Source organism: Phaeoacremonium minimum (assembly GCF_000392275.1).
Source record: "Phaeoacremonium minimum UCRPA7 unplaced genomic scaffold PA7_03_scaffold_288, whole genome shotgun sequence".
Classification (NCBI taxonomy): domain Eukaryota; kingdom Fungi; phylum Ascomycota; class Sordariomycetes; order Togniniales; family Togniniaceae; genus Phaeoacremonium; species Phaeoacremonium minimum.
This window is the reverse complement of record NW_006921193.1, coordinates 380,775-403,534: the sequence shown is the minus strand read 5'-3', so window position 1 is coordinate 403,534 and position 22,760 is coordinate 380,775. Positions and strand designations below refer to the sequence as shown.

The 22,760-nt window shown below is 51.4% G+C and overlaps 6 protein-coding genes across 6 annotated transcripts; 3 read left to right on the top strand and 3 right to left on the bottom strand.

Annotated features, from left to right (window-relative positions):
• Window positions 1-7,351: 7,351 nt before the first annotated feature.
• Window positions 7,352-9,664, top strand: UCRPA7_3559 (hypothetical protein; the record flags this gene model as incomplete). Its single annotated transcript, XM_007916145.1, has 3 exons — window positions 7,352-8,580; window positions 8,712-9,055; window positions 9,114-9,664. 3 exons carry the CDS (start codon window positions 7,352-7,354, stop codon window positions 9,662-9,664), a joined length of 2,124 nt encoding a protein of 707 aa, XP_007914336.1.
• Window positions 9,665-9,969: 305 nt separating this feature from the next.
• On the bottom strand, window positions 9,970-10,622 carry UCRPA7_3558 (hypothetical protein; the record flags this gene model as incomplete). The annotated part of the gene is made up of 2 exons (XM_007916118.1): window positions 9,970-10,495; window positions 10,555-10,622. 2 exons carry the CDS (start codon window positions 10,620-10,622, stop codon window positions 9,970-9,972), a joined length of 594 nt encoding a protein of 197 aa, XP_007914309.1.
• Window positions 10,623-12,331: 1,709 nt separating this feature from the next.
• Window positions 12,332-13,244, top strand: UCRPA7_3557 (putative 2og-fe oxygenase family protein; the record flags this gene model as incomplete). The annotated part of the gene is made up of 2 exons (XM_007916114.1): window positions 12,332-12,584; window positions 12,733-13,244. The coding sequence occupies 2 exons, from the start codon at window positions 12,332-12,334 to the stop codon at window positions 13,242-13,244; spliced, it is 765 nt and encodes a 254-aa protein (XP_007914305.1).
• A 2,085-nt stretch (window positions 13,245-15,329) lies between these two features.
• On the bottom strand, window positions 15,330-16,907 carry UCRPA7_3556 (putative splicing factor 3a subunit 3 protein; the record flags this gene model as incomplete). Its single annotated transcript, XM_007916130.1, has 2 exons — window positions 15,330-16,751; window positions 16,818-16,907. 2 exons carry the CDS (start codon window positions 16,905-16,907, stop codon window positions 15,330-15,332), a joined length of 1,512 nt encoding a protein of 503 aa, XP_007914321.1.
• Window positions 16,908-17,277: 370 nt separating this feature from the next.
• On the top strand, window positions 17,278-18,603 carry UCRPA7_3555 (putative atp-dependent rna helicase fal-1 protein; the record flags this gene model as incomplete). Its single annotated transcript, XM_007916126.1, has 3 exons — window positions 17,278-17,386; window positions 17,453-18,493; window positions 18,545-18,603. 3 exons carry the CDS (start codon window positions 17,278-17,280, stop codon window positions 18,601-18,603), a joined length of 1,209 nt encoding a protein of 402 aa, XP_007914317.1.
• A 763-nt stretch (window positions 18,604-19,366) lies between these two features.
• UCRPA7_3554 (hypothetical protein) lies at window positions 19,367-21,365 on the bottom strand (the record flags this gene model as incomplete). Its single annotated transcript, XM_007916169.1, has 5 exons — window positions 19,367-19,450; window positions 19,517-20,232; window positions 20,286-20,502; window positions 20,562-20,834; window positions 20,907-21,365. The coding sequence occupies 5 exons, from the start codon at window positions 21,363-21,365 to the stop codon at window positions 19,367-19,369; spliced, it is 1,749 nt and encodes a 582-aa protein (XP_007914360.1).
• Between the last annotated feature and the right edge of the window lie 1,395 nt (window positions 21,366-22,760).

Sequence of the window (22,760 nt, the reverse complement as noted above, 5' to 3'; positions counted from 1 at the left end):
ATTACCCCGGCAGAGGTGTAAAATTAACTGTCCACATTGAAGAGCAATGTAGACCGAGCCTGATGCCGGAGCCGGAAGGAAGGTAAGAAGAGCATTCTTCATGACAGTTTGGTTATTCAAATAGCCAATTATAACGTGTGTGGCACCACTCTGTCAAAGGCTGTATCTAAACTAGGGACGCTCAAGGATAACCACCTCAGGAAACTGTCTCTGACGAGAATTCCCGGCTTCTATGATATTGACAAATGGAATAGCCAATGGTCTCATTAATTAAGGCTAAGGGTCAGTTTCTTCGTCACTTATACCTGATTATCTACCTTTTACACATCCAAACCACTGAAAGAATCTCGCTGCGTTCATACTTGCTATCCTACCTACACTCAAAGCCTTCGAACACCACTACGGACCTCCTAGCTACTCAGAAGTGGGCCAACACTGTTATTTCCCATAGTTGCAAGGCTGCCAAGGAAGTCTGCGCATCCTCTGTGTTCTTGCGCTTTTGCCAGGCTGATTGCAGTGTCGATCTCCTCTACACTGAATCCCTGGCCGTTTGCTGCATTCCATAACGCCCAGACGATCTCCAGACGACCGTGTTCTGCAGCGCACTGTAGGGCTGTTCGCCCGTGTATCCTTGAAGGGCTTGCGTGAATGTCAGCATTGTGATCGAGAAGCAAGCGAACTATCCTCAGATTTCCACTGATCGCCGCCAGCTGCAAGGCCGTTCCGCCGCCTCTTGGAGCCGCAGGTGCGTTGACCTGTACCCCATCGACCCCCAGCAGGAGCTTGACCATGTCGTACTGGCTAGTCTCGCAAGCTACCTGGAGGCAGGTCCGCTTCAAGCCAAGACGGACAACCTGATCGACTTTTGCACCTTTCTCGATAAGCATTTCTACCAGGGGTGTATCTCCTGTTTCGATAGCCAGCATCATTGCTGTTTTGCGTCCACCATGGCCTTTGCTAATAATCCCTTGCAGGTCACCACCAGCATCTATAAGCTTGCTAACAATATCTATATTGCTTCCGTCATGGTGCCGGATGGCGTACCCAAATGCATTTATTGTGTCTCCATATGTGTATGAATTGGGGTCAAGTCCATCGTTCAGAACGGCCTGTATCAAGGAAGCACTCCTCGATTTTATAGCCTGAGCCAGGACCTCCCCACCGAAACCAGGCTTCCCGAGAGGGAATTTGAGACGAAACGCATTCCGGAGCAAGTTTAAAATAGGCTCATTCCTCTGTTCGAGGGCTGCACAAAACGCATCCTGGTTTGCTGGGTCAGCTCCAAGGTCAAGCAAAAGCTGGACCATCTCAAAGTCAGCTTTTTTTGAAGCAGTTCTTAACGGGTGCCCATAATCATCGTCAACAACAGCTCCCATGTTGACGAAGTATGTCACCATTCGTCTGTTTGCTTGCCTGACTGCTGATACGACTGCCCCTTGTACCATTCCTTCGTCAGTTAAAAGTGCTCCCGCATGGATCAGGTCTTGGATCACGCATGGATCGTTCCAGGCGAGAGCAGCTGGCCAAATATCGTCAAAGGACGCGTCATAGTCTATCATTCTTTTCACAAGGGTCTTATTTCGCATCTCGAGGGCCTTATTGAAAGGTAGACTTCGGTTGAAAGCCTTCGGGTCAGCCTCCGCTTGAGCATCGAGCAAAATCAGAGCTGCATCGGCGTCACCTTTTCGGATGGCTGTCTCGAGTGCACTATCGAAGTATCGAACACCAGGCTTGGGAACTAATCTAAGAAGTTTCTGGATATAGTAGCGATCGCCAACTTCGACGGCTGCGTTCAATCCGTATTGGAAGAGACCTCCTTTGTCAATACCGTTTAGTGCCCCCTTATCTTCAAGCCATTTCACGAGATCATGATCTTGCAATCGAATTGCTTCTGCTAGTGCGGTGGTTCGAGATTGAAAGTCGAAAGTCTCCTTCCTGCTGGACGTGTAGTCCGGTAGAACAACGTCGATTTCTGCTTTAAGTTCCACAAGGAGATCGCGAATTTCACTATTGCGACTCTTGATAGCCATGGCTAATGATCTTCTTTTCTGCATGGAATATGGTGCGAGCAGTTTTGCAAGGCCGAGTGCCCCTTGACTCGAAGCATAGTTGAAAGCATCCGTCAGAGACTCCTGATTTTCTGAATAGCACTTTAGACAACCCGTCAAGCTACAGCTCTCGATAAGGTAATTCATGACATCTATTGAAAACTTGTCCGCATAGTGGCAGATATCCCAGACGAATAACCTGAAACACTTTAAGTGACTGGTAGGTAGGTCTTTGGAGATAAGCTGTCGAACAGTCTCAAACGTCTTTAAAGAGAGAGCTCTAAGGATAGCTTGGTCACTGACTACTACGCCGTGGTCAAGAAGCATTCCCACAAGTTGGTGATCAACCGTGGCCTTATGTTCATTGACGCTGGTAAGCGCAGCTTCAAGTGCCCCTCTTGGCCTCGGATTTCGGAGAAAATCCAGAGGATCATTTGTCAGATTTTTATTGAAATCAAGCTTCGCATCTAGGAGAACGCGGACAATACCCGTATAGCGGTGCAAAGCCGCAAACTCGGAGGCGGTGTATCGTGTACCATCGTGTTCGAAGAGATATTGATTCGGATCGATGGTTAAGTGGACAGAGTGGGACCAATCTAGGATTGCTTTTGCTGCCTCCGCACTACCTGTCTCGATAGCTATGCCGAAGAGCTTTTCTGCTATGGGCTTTGCAATACCCAAGGGCCATGATGGAAGGCCTGCGAAAATTCGGGATGCCAGATCTCGTCGTTTACGCATCAGGCTCACGACCGCCATGCGAATGGTCTTATTCGCACCAGGGAAGTTATTGATGAGCAAGTAGAGAATGTATTTGAACAGGACAGAATCATCGGAGCTACATCCGGTCATTGTAGTGGATCCTGCATAGTAACTGTATTCCGTAATTTCTGGAAGCAATGAAGCCTTGGACATCGATTCGAAATCGAGTACTTTGAACTCTCGATCGATATATTTTCGCGAGGAATGGATGTCTGGTAGCGTCCCCATAGTTTCAATAATTGAGACTGTAAATGATTCCCATAATGACTGGCCTGTGTTAATTGAGAGACGTCCAGGTGTCGAGCAACAATTGAGATATTGGCCCCAACTGAATGTACCTGGGAAAGGCGAATAACTGCCCGTAGCGAGAGCAGCTTGAAATTGAAATGCCTGCCTGCGCATCTGATTTCTAGCTCCAGAGACCTCTGGGATCAAGGAGCTAGTAATTGATGAAGATCCAAGAAGTGAGCCCTCTTCAAGGCAAAAATCCATGAGTGAGATGTCTGGTGTAAGAGGCACCGACGTCATCGATAATGGAGAGACATTGACGTTAGATAGTGGACATATGTTCTCTATGATCGAATTCTCGTTATGGGACCGAGTGAGGCTCATGGGATCACCCTTCGGAGACGAAGCAATTGGAAGCTGGGGTTCTAGGATTTCATTGCCAAGTGGAAATGTTGTGCCCCCATCATTCTCATCGTTTAAATGAGGAATATGATTCTGACTTGGATGTACGGAGATAGTACCTGGAGTCGCTAGAGAATCTGGAATGGCAGTGTTATAATCAATGGCCGCGTCGAATGCCAACCACATATCATCCTGTCGGACCTCAAGGAATTTGTTACAAGCTTGCAGAAAGCTACGGTCTATTAGACTGTTAGGAGAGATTCTTGACAGCAGGATTCATTAACTCAGATACCTCTCAAGGACGACAGTTCTGGTTTCTTGCTTTTCTTGCTGTGCGTCCGCACGTCACGTCTCATCCTATCAACTCGTCTTTTGTCTTGAACCCGGCCTGAAACAGTGATACGAGCTTCAATACCTCTGCGGGCGAGCTCATCTAGTTTTGTCAGAATAGCTGCTGACTCCTCTATCTTGATGTTTTTGGGCTGATTCCAATTTTTAAATTGTGACTCATACTGGGAGGGTCTGCAAACTGTTTAGGATCCGCGAACGGAATACATAGTCCTCATCACTTACGTCGCGAAGAACTGGTGTTCGTCTTGCATAACCTGAACAACATTACGATCACCGCTGTCAAGATGCAAGCGCTCAACATGATAAAGATGCAAGATTGTTTCTTTGTGGGTTTCCCACTGCTCTTGGGGTATCTTGATTGCTGCGCTTGCCATTTTTGATGGTCCGAACTACTAGCAAATTTGGATAGAATGATTTGCATCACTGATACAGACGAACGCTATCATGCCGTTTTGTAGACGGAAAAGACGGGTTCTCTCAAGCAATTATATGAGAAAGTTTCTGTGCATTCTGGGATCTTAGTTCTCTCATTGTGTTGAGCAGGTTTTGTCACGCTAACATTCGCCAGGTCAGATTTGGTTTTCAGATTCTGTTATGCTCACCGTAAGGCGACCGCTGCCTGACCTGGCTTGATTCGCTCTGAATCGCTGCTCTGAAACTTACCCGTACGTGGCGCTGGGATACGTTTCCCATTGGTACACATCCAACAAATCATTGTAGCTCGTTACCGACTTTCTTATCAGAAAGTGCACTTTCCAAACGGCAGATTTTGTCAAACGATACCTATTCTCAGGTTTTGTCATGCTGGGTCGTAAGGCTGTCAATTGTGAACTCAGCCACATAGATTTTGTCATTTCTAATGATTGGATGATCCGAGTGACACTCGTCATTATTGACAGATTTCGTGATGAGCTTATTTGATGAGTGCCTCGAGAGATACCAGGCGATGATGGTATCTGTTTCAATACTTTGATCAGCCCAATCTGCTCGGCCTTTCAGGAGAGAAGCGAGCAACCTAACTGGAGAGGAAATTAAAGTATGTCCTGTAAAAAAAGGTTGAGACCCTCTGTAGAAGAATATTTCGAGAGAAAAAAAGCATCCTAAGCTCACATAGCCCACTCTCTTGAAGTTTCAGTGAATGGTACAAATTTTCTGAACCGGATGGGACTGAATATTAGATACCGGGTCAACGCCTTGCATGATCTACACCTATCCAATCGACAGACAATCAAAAACTGTAAACGTGTAGGAGGTCTTCTCGTTTTTGAGACAGTTGGGACGGGTGCCAAAATCTGGTATGGTTTTGTCACGGGGCTGTCAGCTCGAATGAGCGAGAGAAACGTGTGCATTGGCGACGTGATGGCAGTAGGCGATGAGCTGGTACATCTCGTCGAGAGTGACAAAACCCGAGCCATGAGGGATGTATATAAAACCAAAGTAACTGCGTAATAATTTGAATTTCAAGGCAAGACTTGACTACATCATCTACTATCTAAGAGACTCGCATATCTCGTGCCTTCGTTGCGTAAATTTATGTGATGGCGAATTCAGACCAACTCAAAACTCACAAATCCAAGACGAAGTAAGGAGGAAGGAACTACACCACAAGGCAGACTGTACTGACGCGATACTGCACAGAAGTCGAAAGCAGCCCTCGGCTATGTTGCACGCATATCTCGACTCCGACACAACCATATCAGAGCGAATCGCAATGGGTGGGAGCTCTGACTCGATCAAAGCCCAGGATGTGAAGCAGTCGAAGGAAGACAATGCTGCTAAGACAGTGGCAAGCTTCGATGCGGCGTGGGACGGAGCTCGTGCGAAGACGGAATGAATGGAACGGGTATCTGTGTAGCTCAGGCTACAAGGAAAATGGGGTTATAGTTCAGTTGTTGGAGGGAATTTAAGCATTTGCATGGCTACTGGCTAAGAAGCTATGGCAACTCTTTAACATAGAAACAAGATCACAGCAATCAGGCAGAACCTAAAGTTGACATCCCTTGACAGCCGAGCCCTCATAGTGAGCCTAGTTTCACAGCGTTGTCGTGTTCATCTCCAGAATTACGGTAGTTGACTGTCTTGCATGTGGCATCGCAAACGGGTACCAATGATGAATTGTGTGTGATGTCGGAACACGAACGAGACCGTTGGTTGTAAGCATTGTACATCCGTTTCAGCACCGGGAGTTGTGTGGAGCATGCGCATGCACCGAGACTTTCAAAAGACAACGTACTTGATTAAACTTTGAATAGTTACAATACTTGTCCGGCACTACACCTGATATTTGATCGAATATGCTCGAGGCTGAGTACAAGTGTTCATGCTCGTGACTCTCTATATAGACCATGCCAGCTCAAGAGATGGGGGGATTATGCCTTGAAGTAATAAATAATAGAGGGTCTGCCTGCTGTTACGATTAGCCGCGCCCGGCAGACAGCGGCGCGAGTCCGCGACATCACATCATTTCAGTAATCTGCTGGGTTGTGGGTGGTGGCCAAGGCCCTACTCCGCCACGCTATCCACTTCGCGTGCCCGAAGGATTCACCCTTCATGCACGTTCGTCAGGGAACTTCCAAGCCAGCCAGCTTCCCTGAGCTTCCTTCTGCGTATGCGTATGGATGATTGTTTAGTGATAAGTCAGCGAATGACGTATTATTGCTCCGATTATGGTGAATGGGGCCAGAATCGCCAGTTGGTCAGGTAGCCGACTCGAAGTAGGTAGCTGTGAATGCCCACTAGAATCCCGTATTTCGACATGCAAGAACACGCTGTCGCCTGTCAAACGAGAAATGACCTGTACTCTGGGGCAAGTAACAAACGCGGGATCTCGAAAGACCCTGAAGGCTGGAACTCCTGAGTGACGATGGCTGCAGATGCTGGTTTCACGTCTATTCGCGGCTCGATACCCTGTCGCTATTTACCGTGTTTACTACATAGTAGGCGGTCGGTAGACGCCCTGTACCACCGGAATCGCAGGAAGGATCACCGTTTCCTTGCGACTTGCATGGATCGTTCAGGGGGTCGCGCCATTCCCCGTCGGTGCGCAGCCACGGATCAGGGAGCCACTGATCAGCGCAGCATGATCGACACGCCGCCCATGAGTAATTACAGTACCGACGAGTGCCTAGCAGCAGCCTCATAAGGTCCGTGGAGCCCCGGCCATTAAGCTTAACTGTGCCTCCGATCGTGTTTTGATTCTCATCATCGGCTTCAATGGGCCTACGAATGGGGGTGGATCGTCGATAATGGTGTCCTGGCCGAAGCTGCGTCTCCCACGGTCAGGATGGCGGAGGACAGCCGTCGTCAACACCATCCTCGTCGGCCTCTTCGGCCTGCTGCTAATCAGCTTCCTGATCGCCGGTAGCGTAAAGTCGGGCTCACTGAACAGATATCTCATCTTCTTTGAAGGGAATTGCGGCGAGAGCACAAGGCTCAATTTGTTTCTGCATTTGCTGCTCAATGTATTGTCGACGGCCATCATCGCCTCTTCCAATTTCTTCATGCAGGTCTTGAACTCGCCCAGTCGAGATGAGATTGATAAGGCACATATCAACAACCACTGGATGGAAATCGGAGTGCCGTCTCTGAGGAATGTCTTCTTCGTCTCGCGATTCAAGTCGCTTTCGTGGCTGGTCTTCTCATTAACCTCCATCCCCATCCATCTGCTCTTTAACTCAGCGGTGTTCGAGACGGATTACCAAGGGAGCGACTTTGAGATGGCCATGGTATCGGAGTCGTTCGTCAGCAAGGACCAGGCCTATTCTCACCCAGGAGCGAGTTTCTGGCCCTCGGGAGTAATGCCTTCTGGTTGGGGCAAAGATGTCAACATGTCTGACTACAAGAACTCAGACTTCTGGCTGGTAAAAAACGTGTCAATGTTGTATGACAGACCAGGGACCTGGACAACGCTTGATGCCAAAACATGCAAGGAGCAGTACCGCGCTTGTATTGGGCGGCGAGAGTATCAGAGTGTGGTTGTCGTCTTGAACAGCGCCAGTGACGACGATGACAAGGAGAATGGATGGATTCCAAATCAGATCTACAACATGTCTGCGCCAGTGCAGTGGTTAAATGAATCTCGGGAGTACACGACTGACGTTAGAGGCGCTTTCACGAACTCGACTACCTATTCGGATTACTGGAAACCATACGTCTCACTCGATGAGACGAACTCGCTTTGGTTCGCGTCCTCGTGTCACGTCGAGGCCACCCGTGGATCGGAGAATCCTCCGGCCTGCTCCCATTCATGCGCGGGAGCCTTCGGTCTACCTTACTATTCTATTGACGCTCTGGATACGAAAGTCGGAGCAGAAGACACGAACTGGACCTTCCCGTTTGCATACGGAAAATATGTTTACTATGAAGGCTATTTTATGTCGACACACCGCCCGCCGTACATCAACAACGCCAGCGACATACAGGATGTTTCGTATTGCTTGGCCGAGACTGTCGTACCCCAGTGCAAAGTTGGGCTTTCCAACATACTTCTCCTGATCATTACTCTCTGTGTCATCCTCAAGACAATCCAATGCATCATCGTCATCCGGAAGCTGCCGGATAATCACCCGCTGGTGACACCCGGTGATGCCGTGGTCTCCTTTCTGGTATATCCTGACCCGACGACAGTCAACAAGTGTACAATGAGTGTTCAGGACCTGTCCGTTACGAGGAAGAACCAAGCAGAACGAGCTGCGCGCAATCCAGGAATCACATTTGCACCGGGTCCCCGCCAATGGAGGAAGCGATGGAAGTTCTTGGCCTCTTCCATCCCAATCACGGCATGGGTCAGAACGTATGCTCTATTCGGCCTAGTATTGTCTATCGTGGCGTTCCTCATGAGCCTCGCAATGAGAGACTCTCCACTTGGATCAGCGTTCGTACCGTGTCTCCTCATAGCATGATAAAGTATTAACACCCGAACAGAAGTGACAGCTTTGGCCACGCCGCCACCAATGGCCTGTTCTCGCCCGAGTGGTTCCCCAGTGGACAAATGATCCCCTCTGTTCTACTTGCCAATTGTCCCCAATTGATCTTATCCTTCAGCTACTTTGCGTACAATGCATTCTTCACCCGACTTTTGGTGGAGAAGGAATGGAACTCGTTCAGTTTGGACTACCGCCCTCTCCGCGTCACGGCCCCTGAGGGTGAGCAATGGTCGACCTACCGTCTGCAACTCCCATACCGCTACAGCCTTCCCTTGCTCAGCATCAGCGTCCTTCTTCACTGGCTTGTGTCAAACACGTTTTACGTCTACGTTATCGAGGGTGGTAAGTCTTCAGCCTCAGTGCCTCGTGACTTTAAAGCGGAAACTGAATTCAAACACAGGTTACTACACTGGAGAGTACGATTATGCCACGAACACCGCCAACACGGGAGAAATTATGCAGAAGTTGGGCCTGGCTAGCGACACTTTCGTCGGCATCGGCTTCTCGACGACAGCCATCCTCACCACCTTCATGATCTCGCTGGTGCTGATCATGATCCCCATAGCCTTGAGCTTCAAACGATACCAGGGCAGCATGGTCGTCGCCGGCGCCAACTCGATGGTCATCTCCGCCGCGTGCCACTGCTCGCCCATCAACGATACGCCGCCGTCGACCGGCTTCCGGGACGACTCGTCAATCGAGTTGCAGAATCTGATCTCGCCCGTCCGGCCGCGCCTGCAGACGGAGTACTCGGGGTTCAACTTCGATGCGGACACGGATCGGACGTCGCTGATGAGGCTGGCGAGGAGCAAGGTGCGATGGGGTGTTGTGAAGATGCCGGCGGTGTTTTATGCGCAGTTCGTGGACATCAAGGAGTGTGTCGGGCATTTGACTTTCGGCGCTGCGGAACACCACGTGGAACCTCCTGAGGAAGGGGAGTGGTATGCTTGATTTTTCGTATGGATAGATATAGACAATATACCCCTTTCAAAGTCTTGACGCCTGCCCAAGTATGATGACTCGACGTACCGCGAAGCAAACACAGTTATGGTGCGAGTAGCCCAGCTGCCGTATATGTCAACCATGCCGCATTATAGTATAGTAGTGAAACGCAGGTCACAATATTGTGAGAAACGATGGAAAAGTAGGACCACGATGTTTTCATTGAGAAGAAACACAAAATGACCGATGGTGCTTAACGGCACATGACTCCTGGAAACGCCTGCACAAATGTCTGTCTAGCCATTCTCATCCCCCTAAACGGTTGCGAGAATCCCGTCCACCTCCTTGTTCGCACCATCCCAGTCCTGTGCAAGCATCTGGCGGTGAAGAATACACAAGTCCACCAACACGTCACGCTTCATGTGCGCAATTTCGCCCACAGTAGGTCCGACATAGGTAAGATCGATGCAGTGGTTCGGCTTCCAGCCCTGGACAATGATTCTGGCCTTCTTCTCCTTCTCCTTCAGCGCGCTGATCTTCTCGGTGAGATGGGCAAGATCGGGGATGACCTCGTGGTCGCGCAAGATCTGCACGACGAAGCGCTTGAGGACCTTGGGGTTGGTGGTGCCGCGCAGGTACTCTCTGTCGGTGTAGTCGGCGTGGGCGGTCAGACGATGGTCCTGCAGCGCGTCCGCGCGAGAGGTGACGGTGTCGCAGTGCGGACACTGGTGTGTCTCTGTGTTGTGCAGCAGCTTGTGTCCGGCCCAACTGTATTTCTGAAGACGGTCTCCGCAGGAAGAGCAGCGGACCATGGGTCTGCCGCTGTCGTTAACCCCAATGCTAGATGGGGAAGTCAGGTTCAGCTCCCGTTGTCATCTGTAGAGTCAGATTGTACTCACGGGATGGGGACGGGGTCATATCCACCACCTCTTTGACGGGCACGGCGGGAGACACGATCACGAGCCATTGGTGCGATCTGTCTGCCAAATGGCGAAGCTTGGGCACAATTGTGCTGTCGCGCGCGGCAAGAGAGTCTGAGCAACGATTGTGATAGGGTGTAGACAGATTCCAGACGCCGGAATCTGGGAGCGGAGAGAGAGTACAGAACGGAGTGAGGTCGTCAGAGCTCGCTTTTAAAGGAGTCTGCTTGGACAATTTCATCTGAACTCTGGTGTTCAAGATCTGCTTCTGCCTTGCGAATTAGGTTGACCCTAATTCATCAGGAGAAATCAAAACCACCCTCAAGATCATGTTAAGCGACGGGATGCGTTATATCCTCTCCATATTGAAAATATGAGCGTTGGTGTACCCTACCGGTCTTCAAGTTGCCTCCGTGGCTGACACCCGGGCTTTGATACGAGTTGCTCCTTTACCACAAGCAATGCCTATCCGCCTATCTGTTACGGCCGGATGCCATGTTCTCAACATGGTAGAGTAATGGGAGAGTCCCGATTCTATGTCTTAAAACCCAAACTCGATATTGAATGTTACCAACAGCTTGTTTGTCTTGTGACAGTCTTAGAACTGAAAAAGCAAGGATATGGTATGAATTTGTTGCTGCTGCATCGTCTCAGGTTCAAGCAAACCTAGCCTATCATTTGCGTCAATGCATCATAACATCTACCACCAGCAAATAAGTTCGTCCGGTGCTCTATCACAACAAACTTGCTGACTTATACTTCTCTGCTATTGGTGCTCAATGACTTACTGCCTGAACAAGAGGAAAGAGCTCGGCCCATTTTAAGGTGTCAGTCACAAGCTCTCTGTTTATGCTCGTCTTATAAGTCAGTGGCGTCTTCCCCGCCTTGTGCAGCCTTGTTTCTCCTTTCTGACGCTCACGACTGTAATTTGCTTGAGTCTGCTCTCCTCCTGCCATATATCACTCCGGCTAAGAAGCAAATCATCAATCAGATAGACTGGTCCTAGGTTCCAATGTCGTCTTCCGATGAGAATGAGGTCGTTAAGGGCTTACAAGCCATTTTAGATGCCCAAGACCATCTCTTCGCATGTGGAGGCGTGATCCATGTCCACAAGTCACGGCACACTACAAGCAACTCCGGTTCGCCGCGTGGGACGGTCTTGGATAAGACGAAGGAGCTGCCTACTCCTCCGGTCATTCAGAGCGATCGAACAACTTCCGATCCCATCACAATCCGATACGATGCCGCCGCAGCTTCAGAAAGCAGCCTCAAGTCCTATGCTAAGCTCACACTGCCGCTAGAGCACGAAACAGACAATGTTATAACCCGACTTATCCATCAGTCTCAACCTGCCACGTTTGGCCGCGGAGGGGAAGATGTATACGATGAGAGCTATCGCAAGGCCGTCCAGATGAGCCCCAATACCTTCTGCACTACTTTCGACCCATACTCCCTGGGCATTGTCGATACTATCGCTCAGGTTCTCTTGCCGAGTGTCATCGACTCGACCAGCCACCGGGCTGTGCGAGCTGAGCTTTACAAACTCAATGCAAGTCGTCCAGACCTGATAATCACACAATAAGATGAAGCCAGTCGTCACTAACTCACGGTCTTTAAGGTCTACTCGGCTCCTTCTGGCAAGTTCAAGCCGCACGTTGACACGCCTCGCTCCCAGCATCAGTTCGGTTCTCTTGTTGTATGCCTCCCAGTATCCCATGAGGGTGGACAGCTCCAGGTCCGACATAAGTCTCAAGAGATGACATTTGACTGGAGCACCAATCAAACTGACCCCAATGATGCTATGATCAGCTGGGCCGCATTCTACAGCGACTGCGAGCATGAAGTGCTCGAGGTCACCAGCGGTCACCGCCTGACCCTAACCTACAATCTGTATGCCGTCCGTGGCGCTGGTCGTCTGACCGGCGTGTCCCCAACTTTAGACCCTACCAAGCTGCCTTTGTTCAAGGCATTTCAAGCTACGCTGGACCAGGATCCTTTCAATGGCCAAGGTGAGGAATCAAAGTCTGGTGTATAGAGTTTTGAAGTTGGCTTGTTGGCTAACCCTAGCAACGCGTAGGTGGAACGCTCGGCTTTTGGTGCTCCCATGTCTACGCTTACAACAACAAGAGGGAGACACCGCTACCAAACACCCTCAAGGGCGTCGACGCGGTCTCTGGGAGATTTTCAGGGCCATGTACCTGCCTGCCAAGATTGTGCCAGTCATAGAGATGGATGAGGGCATCCAGGATCAATTCTCGTACTTCTATGACAAGGCTGATGATCCCGAGAATCCCTGGGCCGTGGCTCTCCGGGCGCGTCTTCCGCCGACAAAGCCCTCCAAATTTATCATCGGCCATCAATTTGGAATTCGCCGTACCAATAATATCCAAGTCGAAAGTGTTAGTGACTACCACTCGATATTTACGCGATGGGGTGAGTATGCCCCTGATTCTATCAAATGGCTTGTGAAGCCACGGATGTCTGAGCTCCAGCTGCTGTACATGGCGGTGAGAAAGCCCCCGGACCCTGCTTCTGCAAAGACCAAATTAGCTAAAATTATTTCAAAGTATGGTAATAACGCCAGTATGGAAGCAATGTATTCACGCTGCGCCATGTTAGTGACGATTCCGGCGAAAGACGAGCTATCATGCAACGAGGAGACCTTCTGAGAGCAACCACCCTGGTTGCTTGAGATAAGAGCCTAGGGTTATGGCAGTCGATGGTCAAGTACTCAATAGGCCAGTCTCGTAAAAGCCGTGGAGTAATGAAAGCCAGCAGGAACAGACAGTGGCACCGAAGGCTCCAGACTAGCATACTTGAAGGCAGTAATCACATAGCTTTAGGATCAATAGTAGAGAGCAAATTCCTTATATTTATTCCAAAGACCAAATGAATGTTGTCGCAATTTGTTCTCGTCTGTCTCTAACAAGCAGTGCCATTCCGTTCCGACTTGCAGCTCTTCCACATCGTTATTCAGCGATCTCATCAATAGCTCTCTCTATGGACGAGATTGCCCCCCACCGGCGCGTTGACCATAGCCAAGCTCTGCATCTCGCGAGCTTCTTCAAGCTCCTCAACTACGTCTTTAGCTAGTCTCTTTAGGCGTCGAATTATCATCCGACGAGTCTCTGTATGGATCTGCGTTGCGGTCATGGTGTTATCGCCCAAAGTGAGTTCCATCTTCGCATCGTTGTCTGTTTCTGCGTCATTCCCAACAGCCGGGTTTCCCTGGGAGATATGATTCAGGTCGCCCGCGTCTTGACCATCCTCGCCATTTCCTTTGCCAGGTGACCGGGGCTGAGTTGGTAAGACTGAAGGCATAGCCGACTACGGTGCAATCGGGTTCTCCGTATTTGCGGTAAGCAATACAAGCCTGTGATTCACCTTGTGATAGACATGGCAGTGCTCCTCAGTGTGTCCACGCTGACTTCAGTTAGGACTGGAGGTCATATATGACGAACTTGTTCTGGGCTGAATGCGGGTCGAAACCTACTTGTCATTCGCCTCATCTTTATGCAGATGCTGAAATCACTCTTCCAAGAGACAGTCCAGATTTGCATCCTCCCTATGAAGAATAGTTATGATTGGCAGGGTGGTAATAGCAGATTCGAGGGAAGTGGTTCTTACGCAAGATCGCCAATCTCATCCTTCAGAACGGATGGAAGAGCACAATGCATGCCACTGATCCCCAAACTGTCCTGCACAGCTCGGTGGGCTATGAAAGAGGCTCCATATTCCCTACAACACACCTATTGTGTCGCTCTTGAGCCTTGCTGTAGGTGTAGGTCTGGTCAAGACCTGTTTGAGGTTGAACGCGGCAGGTCTACAGAAAGGTTAGCGAGTTTGTTTACGTGACCTCACTCCAAACCGGTTCATCTGATCTTGAACATACAAAGTCGCTTTGAGTTATGTACCTGAGGCTGCAAACTATCTTCATGCTTACTGCTTGAATCGCACTTGGCAGTCATTACAATTCATGAAGTAACACTATTGTGTCCTGTCTGTTTAAACGCTTAAAAAGCAAAGTCTCTTCATTACTGTATTTTGATAGTCCTAAACCCTTGATAATTTAAGAGATATGTGGCGATATTATAGGATATGAGCTTCAGAGGCTGATCGTTGCGGGGCAAGATGGTGCGTGCTGATGGGGAAGTGAGAGGAAGGTAGGCATAGGTGGGTATCTTCCTCCGCAAAAGTATACTGTATCGTCTCCTCTTGATTGTATAGCCTGGAACTAATCATCAGAAAAAACCAAGTCTGTGTTTTCTGGGCATCGTTGTTGAGAAAGGTTAATCTGTCTTTCAAAGCCTTTTCGTCTCATGGAAAGAAATTAAGTTGTTGTACTGTCTTCCATATGTGCGGCATGGTTGTCGTGGGAGTTCATCGTTCCGCATCCGGGGCATCATTTAGGTAGCGGTCCATACTCCTTGGCGTGTGCTCGAACTATGTCTTATTAAACTGCCATCTCCTTCTAGAGTTGACGGTATGCCTGCTCGGACTAAAATGGTTGCTCAATATATAGTTCACCGGTGAATAAACAGTTGGAGAGATTGAATTAGAATAAGGGTAGCTCTGATGAGCATCTGCTGCTATTTATGTACCTTTCTACGACTCGTCACACTCAGAGATAACCAGGTGTAGGACAGCAGATACACTAGTTGGGTAGGCAGTTAAGCACAAACAAGTTTGTTTCAGCTGTGGCAAATGGGGTTTCTCAATTCGACCCCTGCTCATCAAAGATAACGCAGCTACTTTTACAGAAGACCTTGCTTTTGAAGATCATAGTACACTTTCTCCGGCATGACATTGCCCTCAGCATCTTCCATCTGGACGATGCTACCCTCATCCACCTTACCCCTTTTCTTGTCCCGTTGGATCTTGTCCCACAGCTTCAACGCCTCTTCGATACTTGTTATGTCTCTGAAAAGATGCGTGTTGTCGATGCCCAAGCACTTCAGACCATAGATATGCCGTGCCTCATTGAAGTGCTTGTCAAATGACCGCCTGCCGTTGTAGACAAAGTTTCCACAGATCTCGCATGGAAACTCCACACCCAAACCGTGAAGTCGGTAGAGCCAAAAGGGGATAGGTTTGCCATCCCATGCTAGGGGTAGTTTCAGAGGATTGTAAATCTTCTCCTCCCCATTCTCCATCTCTGTGTCTGCGCTTTCGTTCTGCGGAACCTGCTCAGCCATGCTGAAGAGGTTCTCGAGCTCCTGCTGGCGTTCCCTTTCCGTCATGCCCTGCCGCCTCTCGACGTTGACTCTTGTGTCTTCTCTCTCTGTGCTCATCGCGCTTGCGAGACGCTTCACGCGGAATTCGCGCTCGGCGATAGCTCGCTCCTTCAATCTCCTCGTAGCGCCCACGCCATCTGAACTGCCGTTTGCCGTGGCCGCATCCTTCCGGCGCTGCTCTAGTTGCTCTGCCGCCTTGACGTGCTTTCGTCCTGACAGATGTCCCTTGTAGACATTCTCGTTCTTGAACTCCTTCTCGCAAGCCTCACACCACACGGCATCGGCTGTGCTGAGGTCTCTGCTTGCTCCGTTTGTCTTGGGTGCTGTCGCTTCATTTTCCCAGCCTGGTAGTTTGTTGTCTTGCCAAACCGCGTCAAACTCCTTGTCGAAAGATTCCAAGACCTTGTCCACGTTCTCCAGGGGCCGCGTCCTCCGCATGAAAGATTCTAGGTAATCTGCAAGCTCGCCGACATATTTGAAGTACTGGTCCGTGAGCTTGTCGCCACGCTTCAGGCCTCCATATCCAGCGGCGAAATTATCAAATACTTCCAGGTATTGCAAGTACGGCAGACGCTTGACGTTCGGCAGATTGACGTATGACTCGTGGCAGCTGTGTAGATCGAAGAATCGTCCGTAAGCCTCCTCTCCTGAGAACATGGAGTCCACAATGTAAGGGACCGGCTCTCCATCTCCCGCCGCCCTGGGCTTGTAGCGAATCTCGGAGTTCTCAGCCTGCTCGTTGGGATACCGCGCGTGGTGTTCCTTGACCTCATTCACCTGTCTGTAGAACTGGTCGAAAGGGTCGCCGGAGCCGATCGATAGGACCTCTTTTGATCGCAGGCCATTCGCATCGCGGTACAGAGAGAGGAGCTCTGCGGACTGCTTTTGGATCTGATCTAGAAGCTGAGATACCTCATGGTCTCTGTTGAGACGATCGCGAATCTGTGCGCAAGTTCGGTTAGAACGTGTACGACTAAATGGGACTTTGCGCTTCGAGATAAAACTCACAAACTTGGGCTCTTCGCCGATTCGATCTGCGATACCTTGCTCGAGGCGCTCCAAGTCCTCTGCAATGTAGCGCTGATCCTCCAAAAGCATCGTGATGTCTCGAAAAACCTCTGCAAACGATAAAGAGTGGCTACACTATGAGTGTAGAAGCATGCGCAGATATGAAACAGAGCTAAGGACTCGTTTGCTCGCGATGGAGATGCTGGTGTAGAAGCCGGCTGTGAATTTCGAGACGAGGCTGGCATGGAAATCAAGAAGCTTTTTGCCATTTAGCCAATCAGTGGCGAAAGTGGGTGGAAAAGTGGAGCCACATTGAAGCGGCTTCTTGAATTTTTGGGACCGTTCAACCTCGCCTCGAGATTTTGAGTCCACAGCCTCTCACGTCGTCGTCGCAAAGAACACACGCAATTCCATAACACAATCAAACCCACCAAGTCGTACCACTTCTAACTCCCTCATTATGGCTGAAGGAGCAGGTGGCATCGACCGCAAGGCCGACGAGAGAATGGAGTTCTCAACCTCCAAGGAGGTCACGGTCCATCCGACCTTCGAGTCCATGTCGCTAAAAGGTAAGGCTGAATTATAACACCTTCTGTCCCATGCGCCTGAATTCGCGAAGCTGACACTATCTACAGAGAGTCTTCTACGAGGTATCTACGCATATGGCTACGAGTCACCTTCCGCCGTCCAGTCGCGAGCAATCGTCCAGATCTGCAAGGGTCGCGACACCATCGCCCAGGCGCAGTCCGGTACGGGTAAAACAGCGACCTTCTCCATCAGCATGCTGCAGGTTATCGACACAGCAGTGCGTGAGACACAGGCGCTGGTCCTTTCTCCGACTCGCGAATTGGCCACCCAGATTCAGAGCGTCGTCATGGCTCTCGGCGACTACATGAATGTGCAGTGCCATGCCTGCATTGGTGGAACGAATGTTGGCGAGGATATCCGCAAGCTCGACTACGGCCAGCACATTGTGTCCGGTACCCCTGGTCGTGTGGCAGACATGATTCGCCGCCGTCATCTCCGCACCCGTCACATCAAGATGCTGGTTCTTGATGAAGCCGACGAGCTGCTCAACCAGGGATTCCGCGAGCAAATCTACGACGTCTACCGATACCTGCCCCCCGCGACGCAAGTCGTCGTGGTGTCCGCCACGCTCCCCTACGACGTGCTGGACATGACCACCAAGTTCATGACAGACCCCGTGCGCATCCTGGTTAAGCGTGATGAGTTGACGCTGGAGGGTCTGAAGCAGTACTTTATCGCAGTGGAGAAGGAGGACTGGAAGTTCGACACGCTGTGCGATCTCTACGACACGCTTACCATCACGCAGGCCGTCATCTTCTGCAACACGCGCCGCAAGGTCGACTGGCTGACGGACAAGATGCGCGAGGCCAACTTCACCGTCAGCAGCATGCACGGCGACATGCCGCAGAAGGAGCGAGACAGCATCATGCAGGACTTCAGGCAGGGCAACAGCCGTGTGCTGATCTCTACGGATGTGTGGGCGCGTGGTATCGATGTGCAGCAGGTCAGCTTGGTCATCAACTATGACCTGCCGAGCAACCGTGAGAACTACATCCATCGTATTGGTCGATCGGGTCGTTTCGGTCGCAAGGGTGTCGCGATCAACTTCGTCACCAGCGAGGATGTGCGCATTCTGCGAGACATCGAGTGTAAGTGAAAGTATTTGTCACCGCATTGGGCTCGAAGCTAACTGTACACAGTGTACTACTCAACCCAGATCGATGAGATGCCAATGAATGTGGCTGATCTCATCTCGTAAACACCATGCTTGGCTGTCAAGATTAGCCCTGGTCACGGTGTGAGGTAAGCCCGCGTGTACGGGATGTTATATATCGCGCTCAACGAAGCGCCGGAGTCTACGGATGGAATTCCGGAAATGGACGTGGGAGGAAAGGGAATGTTTGTTGAAACAGTGAGCGTCCCTCATCTATCCCTGACTATGACCCTACTCTACTGACTCATCCCGGGACAGTCACCACTTCTAGATTGAATGAAGCACAGAACGGAGGTGTCGTGTCAGATCTTATTTGAGGTCTTGAGATCGAGGTCTTGTTCTGGATCTTGCGAGATCATCTTTGCCACGGAAAAGTCACAACTGTCGGATTCTACGTTGTATATTATGCCAATCAAATTTTAGCAAAGTCTATCACGATTTGAAGCCGAGCCCATGAATATCGTTCAAGTGATATTCCGGTAATTCGTTCATGATTAACGTATATGCCAGAGATAGCTAGCTGTCTTGTCTGTCCAAGTCCGCTCTATGGCGCAAGTCGCGCAGAATGCAAAAGGGGGTTGGGTCTACCCCTTTCCTCATGTAGCCAGGTATTTGCCCAGTCAATAATAATGAGATCTCGAAGCAATGAGATGCCCAATCGAGTTATATGCTTCGTCACGAATTAGAAGGCGACCTCCTTCATCTTCTTCTCCAAGCCGTTTATGCCCAAAGCCTCTACCGGCTGATCATCGCCAGTCGTGGCAGGAGCGGCTTCCTTCGCAGATCGGTTCGTCGGGCCCAGGCTGAACTAGAACACGGTGCCATCGCTGTCGATCAAAATGGGCGGCTCCTTGGTATTCGGGCGGCTGACTTCTGCGATCTCTCGTCCACCCTACGACACAGCATTAGTTCCCTACATCGCTCAAACAGCATTGAAAAGGGGCCAGTCAGTGCTCACCTTCCAACTACCCGCCTCCAGCAGCTGCGCCAGCGTAAGCTCATTGCCCGCCAGCTCGGCCCTCAGCGCCCGGTTGACCTCCACGAGCAGCCGGTCCAGGAAGCCGACCGTCACGCCGCGCCACTCCACCACGACGTCGTCCCCCGGCTCGAACATGGGCGCCACCTCGACCGGCTTGGTGCCCGTGCGCCGGCAGTAGTCGGCGTAGTGCTGCAGGCCGCGCTCGGCGTCGTCCCGCCTGAGCGTCAGCACGCCCATGTCGATGAACAGCCCGCCGTTGCGGTACTCGGGCAGGCCGGTGAGCAGCTCGGCGCCGGCGAAGTGGATCTTGAGCAGGGACTGCATCGGCTGCATCAGCGAGTAGGTCAGCCACTGCGTCAGCTTGTGGAACGGCAGGATCGACTCCCACGCCGCGGCGCCGGAGGCGGAGCGCCCGCGCCCGCGCGCGCTGCCGTTGCTGCCGCTCGAGGCGGAGGGCGGGAAGGGCGAGAACGTGGGCGGGCTGCTGGCGCTGGGGCTGGAGGAGGAGGAGGCGTGCGGGGTGGGCTGCGGCATCGAGGTGCAGGACCAGGCGTCGCCGAGGGAGACGCCGTTGATGGCTGTGCGGGAGCGCGGCCAGATGGAGGCGAGACCAGACATGAGCACGTTCCAGAGGACGGGAAGCGGGACGATGGGCATGGAGGAGGCTTGTGTTGCGGGGTGTGAGAGCAGATGGTCTGAATTCAGGGGTTAACTCGTGTTTCGCAGAAAAAGGGGTTGTGGTACTCACCCAGCATGTTGCCGGGCCTTCCGCTCTCGCCGAAGAACTCCTTCTTCTCGTCTAATGCGCCAGCCAGTCTGACAAGAAGCTCCGTGCGTCCCTCGAGGCCGGCAATCTCGTTTCCTGGCCTTGACTGAAGGCCCTTAGCCATCTTCTCGACTGTGAGATTTCGCAGCCCGTGCTTGTCGACCTGGAACTTGTTCTGGCTGTTCCCTGAGAAGAGACCCTGGTATTCGTGTTAGTGGACTGTTGCAATGATGATTTTCATGGGAAGAGAAGACATACCGCCTTGAACATCTCGAGGCTGGCGACGGCGAGACCTTCTGACCTTCGGTAGATGCGGCCGTTCTCGATGCTCTTGTAGCTCCACTGCGTGCCGGCGCCAGCATCCAGCAGGACACTGACGAGATACAGGTCGATCAGGCGCTGGCACTTCTCCGTGCTGTCGATGTCGTCCCACATGGACAGCATGTGGGCGATGCGATCCCTGCCGCCGACGCAGAAGTGCTGGTGTCTTCCGTGGGGCGGGATTGTGTTGAAGGGTGCATCATAGTCCCTCTATGTATTCCTGTAGTTAGCATCACGTCTGATTTATAATCGCTGGATGTCTGGGAGGGGTGATTGTTTTACCTTGATGATGCCACACACGAACGACACGACGTCCCCAAACTTGCCCATGTCCACGTCAAAGTGCCGCAGCTCATCGCGCAGGGCCTTGTCCGTGACGATCTTGCATCGCTCCCTGATAGCGCCCAGGCTGCGCAGGTAGCCCGCTGGATCAAGGGCCGGGTCGGGGGGCTTGGGCAGGTCGATGCGGGGAATATGGATGGGTGAGAAGGGGGTCAGAGGCGTGTTCGGGCCGGAGGAGTTGTTGTTGTTGTTGTTGTAGTAGCTGCCGCTGCCGCTGCCGTGGGTCGGGCCGGCCGATGTCCGGACGCCGAGTCGGCCGGAGGAGGAGGCGGCTGTGGTGGTCGGCGACTTGAGGCTGGAGGAGCCCGAGTTGAGGCTCGCATTGGACTGGGAGCTGTTGAGCTGCGGCTTGGACGAGCCCGATCTGGACGCCTTGTCCTTTCGTGAGAAGAGGCCCATTGTGCTCCAAGTTCTAAGTCCCCTTGAAGGTGCCTGCCTATTCGCTATGGCGATTGGTGGTGCTGGTGGTGCTGGTGGTGCGGCGTTAGTGGGTGCAGGGTGCGCTGAGCTAGCACGTTTGCGCTGTGGCTCAGGTACAAGTGCAACCGACTAGGTGAGGTAGACTAGCGGGAAGTGGTCAGTGCTGCGATGCACACTTCCTGACTTCCAGTTGTTCGTGCCAGGGGGCCAGGGGGCAGGGATGGAGGCTCGCTTGTGGATTGGGCGGACCCCGCCGTTAGCCTCGCTGGCTCGCTCGTTCTGGGCTGGTTTCCAGGGGTCGCTCAGGTACCCGAGGCTTCGTTTAAGTGGTCCTCAGGGGGTGTGGTGCCTCCCCAAAAAGCTTCTGGAAGGTGTGACTGAATTTTTTTTTCTTTTTTTGATTGGGAAGGTGACGGCGGAGGACGTGAGGGGAGGATTTCTGCCTCGCCTTCTCTTCTCTTCTGTCTGTCTGTCTGTTGTGCTTGGTCAGGTAAAGAGTTTAGGGTTGCGTTACGTTGAGTTGAGGCTCCTTGTTATTGACTGAGAGAAGAAAGGAAGGAGGATGGATTGAAAGACGGTCTGTGCCGTCTTTTCTTAATAACGACTCAGATATAGGATAGGATGGCATGCATGCTTATGATATGACAAGATGATGTGACAGGATCTGGAGAGACAAGGGAGGATGTCCAGGTCACAAAGTGAGGACGGAAGTAAGTGAGTGAGCGAGTGAGTATAAGAGGCCGTGCTCTATAGAGTAGATGGGAGTGAAAAGAGGCGAAGGATGAGGGAGGAATGCCGCTCTGATATGATGAGACCCGTTCGTCATCAGCTCAACTGAACTGAACTGAACTCGACTGAGGATTTGCGAACGGCGATCGCCCAGCAGCACAGCGCACGCTCTCGAATCGAGTGACGGGAAACGGATGATCTGCGGCAAAGAAATGCAACGCCAAACAGTCTGAGAGAACCGCCGTGCTGGGATCCCGGCCGTTGGTTGCTGGTCAGGTCACCGTTCTGGGACACCTCTGCCGGCCTGACTACGCAGGTTCGAGACACCTATCTCCACGCTGCCCCGGCGAGCTGTGCCCAAATCCTGCCTAGATCTTGAGAGATGGGAATTTGGGTGGGTGTTGGGATGGGCAAGAGAGAGAAGTGATCGTCGCCCTCTGTAATTAATTATCGCCGGTGGAGCACCAGCACAACGTGGGAAACGTGGGAAGCCGGGGTCTTGTGAAAAAGAACTGGAGCCTCCTTTTCCACGTGTGTATCTTTGTATTTATGTAGGTATGTAGGAGAGAAGAAAAGAAGAAAATGAGCAGAAAAGACGTACCTTGTCTTGGGCCTCTTGTGCAATATCAGATCAGATCAGATCAG